The 13,646-nt window shown below is 39.4% G+C and overlaps 1 protein-coding gene across 1 annotated transcript; it reads left to right on the forward strand.

Moving 5' to 3' along the window:
* Positions 1-7,465: 7,465 nt before the first annotated feature.
* Positions 7,466-12,278, forward strand: LOC115895972 (coiled-coil domain-containing protein 190). Its single transcript, XM_030926484.1, has 3 exons — positions 7,466-7,652; positions 11,327-11,453; positions 11,723-12,278. The coding sequence occupies exons 1-3, from the start codon at positions 7,466-7,468 to the stop codon at positions 12,276-12,278; spliced, it is 870 nt and encodes a 289-aa protein (XP_030782344.1).
* The last annotated feature ends 1,368 nt before the right edge of the window (positions 12,279-13,646 follow it).

Below are 13,646 nucleotides of genomic sequence, written 5' to 3' on the forward strand. Positions count from 1 at the left end.
ACATGTTCACCTTTATACCAACACTACACAATCTTATTGACTATAGCTGTAGAATAAGTCTTGAAATCAGGTAATATTAAGTCCAATATAATTTGTTCATTCTTTTCAAAATTATTTTGACAACTCTAAGTCATTTGTATTACCATTTGAATTTTAGAGTCACCTTTATTTGCCAGAAAAAATAAACAAAAAAGTCTGCTAGGGTTTTGATTATGATTAAATCTACAGATAATTTTTAGAAGAATTGGCAGTCTAAAATACTTAGGATTCTAGCCCATAAACATGAACTATCTCCTCATTTATTTACTTTTTTTTTTTTTTTTTTTTTGAGGCAGAGTCTCACTCTTGTTGCCCAGGCTGGAATGCAATGGTGCGATCTTGGCTCACTGCAACCTCTGCCTCCTGGGTTTGAGTGATTCTCCTGCCTCAGCCTCCCAGGTAGCTGAGATTACCGGTTCCTGCCACCATGCCCAGATAATTTTTGTATTTTTAGTGGAGACAGGGTTTCACCATGTTGGCCAGGCTGCTCTCGAACTCTTAACTCAGGTGATCTAGCTGCCTCGACTTCCCAAAGTGCTGGGATTACAGGCGTGAGCCACCGTGCCCGGTCTATTTAGGTCTTCTTTAATCTCTCTATAAAACATTTTGTAGTTCTATATTTTATGAAATGTATTTCTAAATATTTTGGATTCATTACGACATTTTTAATTTACAATATTTTTGTTAATATATGTAAACATATTTTGTATACTGATACATGCTAAAATCACACAAGATGTAAATGCCTTACTATTTTCTCCACAGAAAATTATGTCATCTGTGAGTAAAGACAGTTGTACTTTCCTTTCCAGTCTGCATGTCTTTTTCTTGCCTCACTGAAGTAGCTAAGTCCTCTAGTACAATAGTAAATAGAAATGGTAAGAGCAAACATCTATGCCTTGTTCTCATTCTTTGGGGGTATTTTCCCATTAAGTATAATGTTTACTGTGGGTTTATTATAGATGCTAATTATCAGGTTGAAGATATTTCCTTCTCTTCCTAGTTTGATGAAATTGATATTGGATCTTGTGAAATGATTTTTAATTCAGATGATTTTATGGTTCTTGTCTATATTCTGTTAATATGGTTAAATCATGTTGATTTTTAAACATCACATCAACTCTGTGTTACTGACGAAATAAATTTCAGTTTTTTTTTTTTTGAGACGGAGTCTTGCTCTGCTGCCCAGGCTGGAGTGCAGTGGCCGGCTCTCAGCTCACTGCAAGCTCCGCCTCCCGGGTTCACGCCATTCTCCTGTCTCAGCCTCCCGAGTAGCTGGGACTACAGGCGCCCGCCTCGTCGCCCGGCTAGTTTTTTGTATTTTTTAGTAGAGACGGGGTTTCACCGTATTAGCCAGGATGGTCTCGATCTCCTGACCTCGTGATCCGCCCGTCTCGGCCTCCCAAAGTGCTGGGATTACAGGCTTGAGCCACCGCGCCCGGCCAAATTTCAGTTCTTATAAATCACTTAGCCTTAGATATTTCATTGTAGCAACGCAAAACAGAATACATTGTTATTTTAATTTTTCACATGTATTAAAACTTGTTTCATGGCCCACCTGTGGTCTATCTTGATAAATGTTCATTATGCACTGGAAAAGAATGAGTATTTTGTTGTTGGGTATAATTAACATTCTATAAATGTTAATTAGATCAAGTTGGTTGACAGAGTTGTTTCAATTTCCTTTAGCCTTACTAATTTTCTCTATACTTTTTCAATAACTTGTTGAGAAAAGGATGTTGGAGCCACTGACAATAGCTGTGGGTTTGTTGATTCCTCCATGTAATTCTATTCGTTTTTGCTTCCCATATTAGGTGCAAAATATTGTGGATTTTATTGTGGATGAATGAATCCCTTTATTATTAAGAAATTACCCTCTTTATCCCTATTAAATTATTGACTCTGAATACTATTTTATTTGGGATAAATATAGCTGTCTCTAATTTCTTTTATTTAGTGTGATCATGGTATATCTTTTTCTATTCATTTACTCTTAACCTATTCATTTCTTCATACTTTACAAAAGTGTTTTCGATTTGTTTCTTTGTCAGCATGATATAGTGTGGCCTTGTTGTTTTATTTGATCTGAAAATTTCTGCCTTTTAATGGGGCATTGAGACCATTTATATTTATTTATTTATTTATTTATTTATTTATTTATTTATTTATTTATTTTGAGACGGAGTCTTGCTCTGCCGCCCAGGCTGGAGTGCAGTGGCCGGCTCTCAGCTCACTGCAAGCTCCGCCTCCCGGGTTCACGCCATTCTCCTGTCTCAGCCTCCCGAGTAGCTGGGACTACAGGCGCCCGCCTCGTCGCCCGGCTAGTTTTTTGTATTTTTTAGTAGAGACGGGGTTTCACCGTATTAGCCAGGATGGTCTCGATTTCCTGACCTCGTGATCCGCCCGTCTCGGCCTCCCAAAGTGCTGGGATTACAGGCTTGAGCCACCGCGCCCGGCCGAGACCATTTATATTTATTATGGTTCTTAATATATTTGGGTTTAAAATCTATCATCTTGCCATTTATTTCTTGTTTATTCATAGTTCTTTTATTTCCTCTTTCCTTTTTCTGCTTTATTTCAAGTTTAGCATTTTTCATAATTCAATGTTACCTTAGTTGTTGATTTATTATCATTATTTGTTATATCATTTTAGTGGTTGCTTTAGAGTGTAGAATACACAGTTTTAACTCATTACAGTCTACCTTCAAGTCATATGATAATGCTGCAAATATAAGAACCTTGTAACAGTAAACTTCCATTTATTCTCACGTGAATTTTGTACTACTGTTCCCATGCTGTTTACATGTTTACATGCTATACATCTCACACTACATTTTTTGTTTTTCTTTGAACAGTTAATTACATTTTAAAGAGATTTATATAATAAGAAAAATAGTCTTTATACTTGCTCATGGATTTACTATTTCTGGTGCTCTTTATTTCTTTGTGTAGATTTGGATTTCCATCAGGTAGAATTTTTCTTTTGCTTGAAAAATTACTTTTAACGTTTCTTGAACTGTAGGTCTGTTGTTGAAGAATTATTTAGGCTTCTGTGTGACTGAAAAATTATTCAATTTTCCTTTGCTCTTGAAGATATTTTTGTTGAGTATAGAATTCTAGGTTGATTTTTTCTTTCAGAACTTTAAAAGTTTTGCTCCACTGTCTTCTGGTTTTCATCATTTTTGGTAGGAAGTCTGTGTAATTATTTGTGTTCCTCTGTATATAATGTATCTTTTTAAATTTGGCTGTTTTTAAGGGTATCTCTTTATTACTTTTTAAAATAATTTTATTTTATATACCTTGGAGTAGTTTAATTCATATATCTTTTGCTTGAGATTCATTGAGCTTCTTTTTTTTTTTTTTTTTTTTTTTTTTTTTTGAGATGGAGTCTCACCCAGTCACCCAAGAGTGCAATGGTGTGATCTTGGCTCCCTGCAACCTCCATCTCCCAGGTTCAAACAATTCTCTGGCCTCAGCCTCCCATGTAGCTGGGATTACAGGCGGCCACCATTACAACCAGCTAATTTTTGTCTTTTTAATAGAGACGGGGTTTCACCATGTTGGCCAGGCTGGTCTCAAACTCCTGACCTTGTGATCCACCTGCCTTGGCCTCCCAAAGGGCTGGGATTACAGGCGAGTCACTGCGCCTGGCCTCATTGAGCTTCTTGGATCTACTGCTCTACCCTGCTAATTCTGGATACCTGGGTCTCTCTGAACTTATACCTCTGTCTCCTCAAGTCAGGAACCCCTGCCTGGTTGCTCAATTCTTGTGCTGTGGTCTGGAAACCCTTTCTAGTCAGTAAGCTGTAGCAATAATAAGGATTCCCTGGTTTGTTTCCACTCTCTCAGGGATCACCATCTGTTCTGACTGATATCCAATTTTTTTTAATTTCATGACTTTTTTCTGCTTTTTAAATTGTTTCATGTAGAAAAGTAAATCTAGTTCCCATTACTCCATCTTTGCTGAAAATCAGGAGCTAACTTTTATTGGACATCTACTATACACGAATTACTTTAAATTCATCATTTCATTCAATTCTATCAGAAAACCTATGATAAAGATACTTTTAACCTATTTTACAAATAAAGAAACCAAAGGATAGGACAGGATTAATGACTAAAGTCACATATTCTATAAATGGCAGATTATTTGATTCCAGATATGTTTTGACTACAAAAGGATGTGACTCCATGTAAAACAGAGAAAATCATAGAAAACTACATGAACGTGCATTAAAAATCTATTCTGTAAAATTTTATTTTAATCAAAACCACTTTACTGAACAGTTTGAACTACTTCTTTCTCTGGTAGTGGAAGCAAGGACATAATCTGAGAATGATAGTTTTACACTTCCAATCACTATCTTTGCTGATTTTCTTTCTTGTTCCTTAATGATATCCTGGGCAGATTCTACACATTCCTTGATATTTTGTTTAAAAAAAATCCATTCTGCTTTGAAGCTCCAATTTCACACTAATTTAAAACCCTCTTCACTGGACTCCAGGATGTTTGGAGATGGGAAAGGAGGATTATCTGCTGTATCATTCTTCCTTCTCCAAGCCTTGGAGTGGAAAAGGCATGATCTTTTTGTATACTTACTCTCCCTTGTCTTTTCAACACTAACCATTTTAAGGTCATGGGCTAGGAGAGAATGGAGGAGGCAGAGATCTTCCTATATAACTGCCACATTTGTGATGCAGGCATGACTGGCATTTTCCTATCTATTATTGTGTTCCCACGTTCCCATAGATAGATTTTTCTGTCTATTCTTTGTGTTTTCATGTCCTCTGCTTTGAGATGTGTGGTTTTATGAGGGAGTTCATCTTCACTCAGATCCCTTCTGTCTCTGCCTCCTTCTGGCCCTGCCTGTGATTCCATTTCCCCTCCGGATGAAGCACTGCCTTCCAAGAAGAGCAAAGTGATGACTATGCCATGGTTTCCGTCACCTCATATAATCCCTCTGCTCCCTCCCATGGACCCAGGTCCTCTCTGACATTCTCAGAGGGCTGAGAGTAACTAGGATGGCTTTGGCCACCATTCTTTTCCTAGGCACTCCATACTAAGGCTCCTTCTTGCCCTTCAGCCATAGATTAATTCTGCAAGCCTTTCCTCTTCAGTTCCCTCTCAACATGACATGCAGGAACCAAGCTTTTCTAAGAAATCCCTCACTATCATCAGCTATAGTGGCAACAAAGGGATGGAATGGGGACTGCTCTATTGTTCTGCAGTCAACAATCCTCTAGCTGGGGGTACGATCCCAATCCCGGTCTCACCCTGTGTAGCATCTCATTCTCCCAGAAAATTTTCCTGGAATCCCACTTCATTCATTTAAATTCTGGAGGTGAGGGAATTACCTCATGAGAAAGGATGGGAAAGGAACTACCTCCCACTGTGAGAGTAGCATGTTCTTCCTCCCTGCTATCCCCTGTAATCTCCTTATAATTACTTATTTGCTGGGCAATGATTGTGGTTAGTAGGTCCTGTTTAGCTGCCTGCATGTCAGTAAACTCTGGGGGGATTACCAGGCCCCAGTGTTGGCAGCTCTATTTAGACTGTGGAATATCAGTGCCTCTTATTTTCAGATGGAGCTCCAAGGCAACAGTAAAAATCCCACTCAATATCTTGTCATATAAACAATGGCTCTGCTCAGCCTTCTACTGTAGCTGTTCAACATATGCACACAAAAGTTGATTTTAATTTTACTTTGCTTAGTGCTGCTTTCACCACTTTGAAAATCTTGATAAGCACCAAAGTGCTCTGAGGACGTGGAGAGGCCTGGAGAAGGTCACTACGGTGTGCAATAATACAAAATAAATTAACTTCTCTCCTGCACGAAGTGTGCACAGTCATGACAGAAAAAACAGGGTGCTTTCTTTTGAGGCTGACCTGGTTTTCAAGAAGTAGGAATGAAGGTTAGGGAAGGGAGGTATGGCAAAGAGAGAAAAAAAGAAAAGGAGGGAAAGGAGGAAAGGGTGGGGGAGAGAGAGTTGAGAACACAGACACTCCTTGCTTTCATTCCTGGCTCCCATGGACACAGCCCAGAAGGAGCGCTGTGGACCCCTCTTGGGACAGGCTAGAGCTGGCAGGCTTCTTTTACCGACAGAGCTATTTAGAGCTCTGGCCTCTCCAGCAGGGATTAGTGCCATGGCCCAAGGAGCTAGCATTCTTGACCAGGGGAGGTAGGGAGGGATGAAGAGAGCTTTCAAGTGTATTTAACATTCTCCTCACAGCCCTCTCCAACGGGTCTCCCTCTGTCCTTTCTCTAAACACCAGACTCCTAAGTTTACTGAAGAAAAATAAGCTCATTAATCCAGACTCAGCCTAACATAGCAAAAGAAACAAGACATAGTCTGATGGTGAAAACCCTGGATTTGGAGGTAAGTTCTACTGGCCCTGTTCTTTAACAAAAGTTTAGTCTATGCTTTAGACTCTAAAACAAGTACCTTAAAATGTATTTCTTTCCTCTGTCCTGACCTTTTCCTCCTTTTTGATGTTAAGCTTTTTTTCTGTATTATAATCACCAAAACTTTTATTGACAGCAATCTGTTTATATCCTGAGCACATGTTGTGGTCTGAGCTCTGAGAAAAGTGTTAGAGAGACTCAAACGAGAGACAAATGTGTCCCTACTTAGTGCTATTTAGAGGAGAAAGAAGCAGGTGTGGGCTTAGACATCAGGGTACATGGAGGAAGGAGAGCATCTAAAGTCTGAGAAGATGGGTGAGGATGAGAAGAGGAGCTTTTGCCCAATCTAAGCAGCTTCCCTGGTGTTGCCCAGACTACTCATCGTAGATGCTGTTCTACTTTATAATCAGGATACCCCAATCTTCCGCTTTTCGAGAAAGCCCCTTGAGAGTAGGAACTGTGTCTCATTCACCATTACTCTTAGCTTTTAGCATAGCACCTGGCATACAGTAGTATTATAGGCTGAATGAACCTATGCATGTGTGAATTAATGAACTGGCAGGGTGCGGGAAGGAATGGCCACGTCCTAAGTTCCAAAATCCTCTCCAGACCTCTGAGCAGCCTCTTTGGGAGCCTTTAAGAACAGTAAAAGAGGCTTTTTTATTGGGTCAATAATGCCTTATATATGTAGGCTGCCTTTTTTTTCCCAAAGAGTTGTTCTTACCCATCTCACTTGATCGTCACACAAATGTGACTGGGAGCTGTGTTGGGGGAGCCTATTGTATTGCATCACTTTTATTGACAAGGAGGCTGAGGCTCAGAGGAATGACTACCCTCAATCCTTCTGTGTTACTCTGGAAACTCATTTAACAATAGTGTGATTTCATCTGACTAGGCACCTGTGGTTTCAGAAATACACAGGTTCAACCACTGATCTCCGATTAAAAGCCAGGGGTCAGTATCTCAGTCTTCCATTGATCAGGTTAGTTGTGATGCCTTATTGTCTCTAGACCATAAAGAAGATGGAGAGGCACATGGTCAGGGAACAATTGTATAGGCACTTTGATTTGGAGAGGAAGAATGTCAAGCTGGCTGAAGCCAGACTGGACCAAAGGCTGCAGAAACTGGAGGATATCTGCCTCTACCATGTGAAATTGCTGACCTGGGAGCAGAGGCAGCTCCAAAAAGAACTGCAGAAGTTGCAGCAAGGTAAGAGTTTCAGGACTGGAGAGGATGATGCCCCAGAGGCACAGCAGGGCAGTGGCCCATCACTCCGCTGAGGCCCTTTCAGAGCCCTGAGTGCCAAGACAGCAAGAGCTTCTGATCAGAGCCTGGATTTTAGGCTGTCTAGCCTTCCTTGTCCCCCCCCGTCGATTGCATAGCTCCCCCAGCAGCCTACTGGTAAGCCTTCTTGAGCTAACATTTCTCAGGCTTGCAGTCACTGCCATCTTTCAAGTTAGCTCTTTCTTGCTTAAATCCATTGTTTTCTACTTTTAAATTTTATTTTTCATTTTTATTTTCTTTCATTATCTGGGCTGATTTGGCTTCACCGATTTTTTGATATCCAATCTTTCTCTTTTGGATCTAACAACAATTTATTGAGCAGTTACTAATGTGCAAGTCGCTGTCCTAGCCCACTTTATGAAAGTTTAAAAAGAAAGGAAAGAAAAATGTCTCTGGAATTAGTACCTCAGCTTCCTCCAATGTCAAATAAAAGTATTTCCTACCTTATGAAGTTATTTGAGGATTCAGTGAGCACTTGGATAAAGTAAGTGCTATATAAGTGCACACTCTTATCAATTAAAAATTGTTACACAATTGAAACCCTTCTACTGTTTTTGTTGAAAATTGTCGCAGTTGTACAGTCTGTAGAAACTTTCCTTTGTTCCTCATTAAAATATTAGATTTTAATATTACTTAAAAATTCAGCACAGGAAAGAAATATCTTGGCTCTTGAAGACTACATCCTTTCTTACTGAAGGCAAGTGCCAGAAACTCAGGAGTCCTGAAATGGACAGAGCATGTTCAAGAGGAAGGACAGTGCTATAAATGATATAAAATATTTCAGGTCAACAGAGCTTATACATGACATAAATGCCAAGAGTAATAGCCAAATGTCGAGCCTGGGAATTCTTTCTAACCTCCAGCTTTGGGGTTGAAAGATACTCTGAGCAACTAACTGAACTCCTCTGCTTTCAATTTCCCTGTCTGCAATAAATGCTTAAACCAACCTAGAATTTGAGCTCACATACTGGAAAAGGGTCTTATAAGCCATTTGGTTGATTCCCACTCTTATTCAAAAAGGACACCGAAGATCAGATGGCTACTCTCAGGAGGGTGTACAAAGGCCGTGGCCCCTAGTAAGTGGCTGTCCTTGCTGAGTAGAGAGTTGGATTGGAAACAGTATGAATCAGGAGGTAGAAAAACTTTGATTCATGTTGCTTCTGCCTCCATATCCTTTGGAAAGTCATATTCTCTCTAAGCCTCGGACTTCTTGACAGTAAAATTGGGGATACAGGAAGGAAGCAATATGTATTAAGTCTCAATATTCTTAGGCACTGTGCTAGGCAATAGTTTTCCATGATGTCATTTAAATGAAATTGTTATTGAGATTCAATTCTATGCCAGTGAGTGGATTATTTAAGATGCATATTGCCAGTCCTTTGAGTCAGCAGGTTAGAAATTAGGCTTAAAAATCCACATTTTTAACTAAGATGATACTAAGGCAGATTATTCTGGGACAGGTGTTTTTCAGACCAGACTTTTGCAAAACAGCTACTCAGGTAGAGTCTGGAATGCAAATATGAAAAACCATGGTCTCTGCCCTCAAAGTACTCATATTTAAATTGGAGAGTAGTTCTGCTTATAAAAAATGATTATCAAAACTGCTAATTGAGTTCTTTGCAAGTAGGGGCAGGAACATAAAAAGGTTCCTGTGTCTATCAAAGGGCTTTAGCTAAGATTTCCCAAAAGACACAGTGTGTGAGCAGAATCTCAGAGGAGGAGGAGAATGGGGAAAGGGTAGGAAGTTTGTCAGGAGGACGTATGGAATGGGGCCACTCCCGGCAGAAGGAATAGTATGTACAAAGGCACATAAATGAGCACTGCTTGCCTCAAATAGCTCAGTACTTCAGGCATGTGACATGGAAGTGGGGAAGAGGAGAACGTGTAGGTGCAGTTTTCAGAGACAACGCTAAGTAGCCAATGTCTCCAATCCAATCCAATCATGAATGACTTCACAGGTCTAGCAAAAGAGTTGAGAGTTCACCCTGTAGGGTTTGAGACTGGTGAAAATTACATGCTCAAATGTTAAAAAGATCATTCTGGGTGCAAAGTTTAAGGTAAAATAGACCTCAGGCTATAGTCAGAGTAGACCTGATAGAATTACAAAGTTCAGGCCATGGTTTCAAGGCCTAAACTAGGGCATTGGTCAGGTGAAGAAAATGAGAAGATGAGCATCTCAAGATATTTAGAAAGTAGAATTGTTGGAGCTTTAAGACTTAATATATGTCCAAGGATAAAGAAAACCAGAATCCAAAGTATATTGCCTGGCACAAAGTGGGTGCTCAAATGAGCTTGTCAAATCTGGTAACTGGGTGGGTAGAAGTACCATACCTTCACAGAGAGAACATTGGAGAAACATCAAGTTTCAAAGAAAAGATATGTTCATTTCTCAACCTATTGTCCCTGTAGGTCTAAACTTCAGAAGACAGACCTTACTGGGAGAAGTAGCTCAAAATCCCTCAGTTTATATGGAATAGGTGAAGTTCTTACATGTAAGAGACCCCTACAAAAGACCCCAAGGAGAAAACAAAGGAGGAGAGGCTCACAAACACTCTTCCTTGTTCTGATCGCTTCACAAAGAAGCGATCATATGAAAGAGTATTAGGAGTTCAATGTGAATTCTAGGTTCCCTATTTGGTCATATTCCCTCTGCTTGGTGCCTATTAACAGAACAGTAGATTTAAAGAATTCTCTCCCATGAGCAAAACTAGTCCAAGACTTTCAATTCTAAATGACCAGTTCATGAGATGTCTTAAAAACTAATTGAGTTCTCCATAGCAGCTATGTCTGCAAGATGCTAAAACATCAACTCAACAAGTGAAAAGTCCACTTAGTCATGGCTGGCAGTTGCAAACTCACAGTTGGATAGGAGGTCACATAATTGCAGTGAGGGAGACAATCCACTCACACCCAGTCATTTTGTTTTTGAAAACATTGTGGTTGCCAAGTAAAATGTTCAAAGGAAACCTCCACGGGCTTAGCCAGTTTAAACCTCTGATCTTAGTGTTTCTAAATCCTCTTTAACATATACTAGGTAAACACTGGAAAACTGCTTTAAATTTTTCCTTTCCCATCTATCACACCAGATGAACCTAATGTGTAATATACACCAAGGTTTATACACATTGGTTTTCTGAAAGCCCAGTTTGCAGAATTCTTTTTCTTCTTCTTATGTTGGTTTTCTAGGGCTGCCATAACAAAGAACTACAAACTGGGTGCCCTAAACAACAGAAATGTATTGCCTTACAATTCTAGAGTCTGGAAATTCAAAATCAATATGTCAGACATGTTGGTTCCTTCTGAAAACTGTGAGGGAAGGCTCTTTGCAGGCCTCTCTCCTTGGCTTATAGATGGTTGTCTTCTCCCTGTGTCTCTTAGTGCTCTCCCTGTATGTGTCTGTGTGTTCTAAGTTCCTTTCCTTATAAGGACACCAGTAATATAGGATCAGGACCCACCCTAATGACCTCATTTTAATTTTGTTATCTCTGTAAGATCTTATCTCCAAATAAGGTCCCGCTCTGAGGTACTGAGGGTTAGGACTTGAAAGTAAAAAGTTTAAGGACACAATCCAACTCATAACACTTCTTAATTAACTCAAGCAAAAACCATGAAGAAAAAGTTCTCCTCTTATTTGGGGAATGGAATTCAGAAGAGACCAGATGATGTTCTCATGTTCTCACCACAAGGAGGGCAGAAGCACAGAGCCCCACAGGCTAAGAAAATGAGGTAAGAACTTGATTACTAAACTCATGGGTATGACATTAAGTCCCTCTTCCCAACTGACCTCTTTAAACTGTTCCTGAAGAAATGCTCCGTTCCCCTTCTTAAGTGAGACATTTTCCCTACATTGTTACCATTCAGTTTCACCCTCCACCCCATTCCCACCTATATTACCTTGGCTGATACTGAAGAGGACTACATTCTAGTAAGTTGAAAGATCTAAAGAAGAGCTTCTTTATTGGTTTTCAGAGATCTTTCTTTATCTCCTTTCTCAGAGCATTGGCAACCCGTATGACCCAAGACACATACAAAAGCAAGTCCCAGCTGCCTCCTTCACATGATCCTGGCCTCAAAGACTCCATGAAGAGCAAAGAGCAGCCACTCTCTCAAAATAACAGAACTGCCTGCTTCATGAAAGAGCAACCACAAGCCCAAGAGAAAGATTCTGTGAATCCACCTAAGGACGTAGACTCCAGTAAGGGCATCTCTGTTCTATGCCACAATCAAGAGGTTTCCACCAACACCATAGAACAAGGTCCTAGTTCCAGCCCAGCTCATAACAGTGGAATGGCACATGCTGATAAGACCAGATCAAAAGATATTGCTCTAAAGCCAGATGGGAACACTGGAAAACAAATTCCTCCAAATCACATGGAACGTGCAGGAAGCTTCGAAGGCGAGTTCACAAAGCCAGCCTTCTTAGAGTTGCTTTCAAAGGCCAGAAATGTGCATTATCTCCGGCACAGGGTCCCCCCTGAGTCTGAGAGGTTGCTTAGCATTGGGGAGGTATTTGGGCATGGGGAATCCCTGGAAGGCAGGCGAGGAGTGTGAAAATAGAGTGCCTTCTAAGTTTCTTCCTCTCTAACCATTTAACATAGCCTGATAATAACATATTCCATTATTGCTAAGGAAATGTGCTCCTCAAATGGCTATATTAAGCAATACAGAGAAAGACAAACAAACATAATTGAATTACAATTTTATTTTAAACTTCCTATTATTTTCCGGGAATATAATATTTCTTGAATGAACAATGCTAATATATGAAAAAGGAGGGGAGGAATGAATCTTCTGAAAGTGCTTTTTAAGGGATGTGTTTATGATGTTATCAACAATATGAATATATATTGATGACTGGACTTGGGAAAACAGTAAGTAGTCTTGCTTTCAGGGTCTTCCTGTTTCTTCTAGGAGATTCTCATGGTGCCACCTGCTGGCAAAACGGCGTAGCTATTCTCTTTGTTTTAGTTTGATATACAGCAGTGGTAGGAATAGGAATGCGATTGTAAACATGTACTGTAACATGGTCTGTAAAGAAAACCTGCTCTTTAACCACACCCATGTGCTCTCTTTGGAAGCCCTTTCCTCCTTTCCTTTATTTACAGATAGCTCCATTTTAGTTTTCACCTTCCCACTTTCAACCTGCTCATATCAAATTTTTTGAATCCTGTTGAAAGAATAATGGACAATCTTTTCCCTCTCTTATCTTTTAGAATCAAAGGATTTAAAAAACTTTTAATCATCTCCCAACATGCTGTCAAATGCACAGCAAACTCTATCAAAATGATTTCACTGTAAAATGAGAGGTACTAACATTGTTAACAAGTTATTGTTTCAAGTAGGCCTCTATGACTTGGGCTACATTGTAAAAGAATCGATTAGATTTTGTTTCCCATTCAAGGGATCCAAATATCACACTAAAAATAAGTAGTATCATAAGTCATCAGAAAACAATAGCTTTTTGTTAACGCATTTAAACTTATTGTCTACCTAATGAAGTGTAGAATAAAATCATCACCACTTTTTATCTATACTGACTTTATTAGGAAAATCATCTTGCACCATAGGTCTCAAAGAAATCATGCCTGTATGGTGGATAAATTCAAATCTTCAGCCCAATAACAAACTTTAATTCCAGAAGTATAAACTTGGGGGCCTATTTCATATCTGGCATCCATACTTGATGTAACCCAGCCTGGGATATTTTGATGAAACAAGGTTATTTAGCTCAGAAATGATAAAGGACCCCAACCTACTAATATAACAAAGGGCCTGCAATGAAGATTAATTCATATTTAATTTATAGTTCATTAAATATAAATTTGAAGTACATTTAGTTTGAAAACATTTCATTTAATTCAGATTTAGAATTCCTTGTGTTTAAAAATAGTAATTCCTAATAGCTCCTATTTTTCAATA

The sequence above is a fragment of the Rhinopithecus roxellana genome, unplaced genomic scaffold (assembly GCF_007565055.1).
Source record: "Rhinopithecus roxellana isolate Shanxi Qingling unplaced genomic scaffold, ASM756505v1 contig4066, whole genome shotgun sequence".
Classification (NCBI taxonomy): Eukaryota; Metazoa; Chordata; class Mammalia; order Primates; family Cercopithecidae; genus Rhinopithecus; species Rhinopithecus roxellana.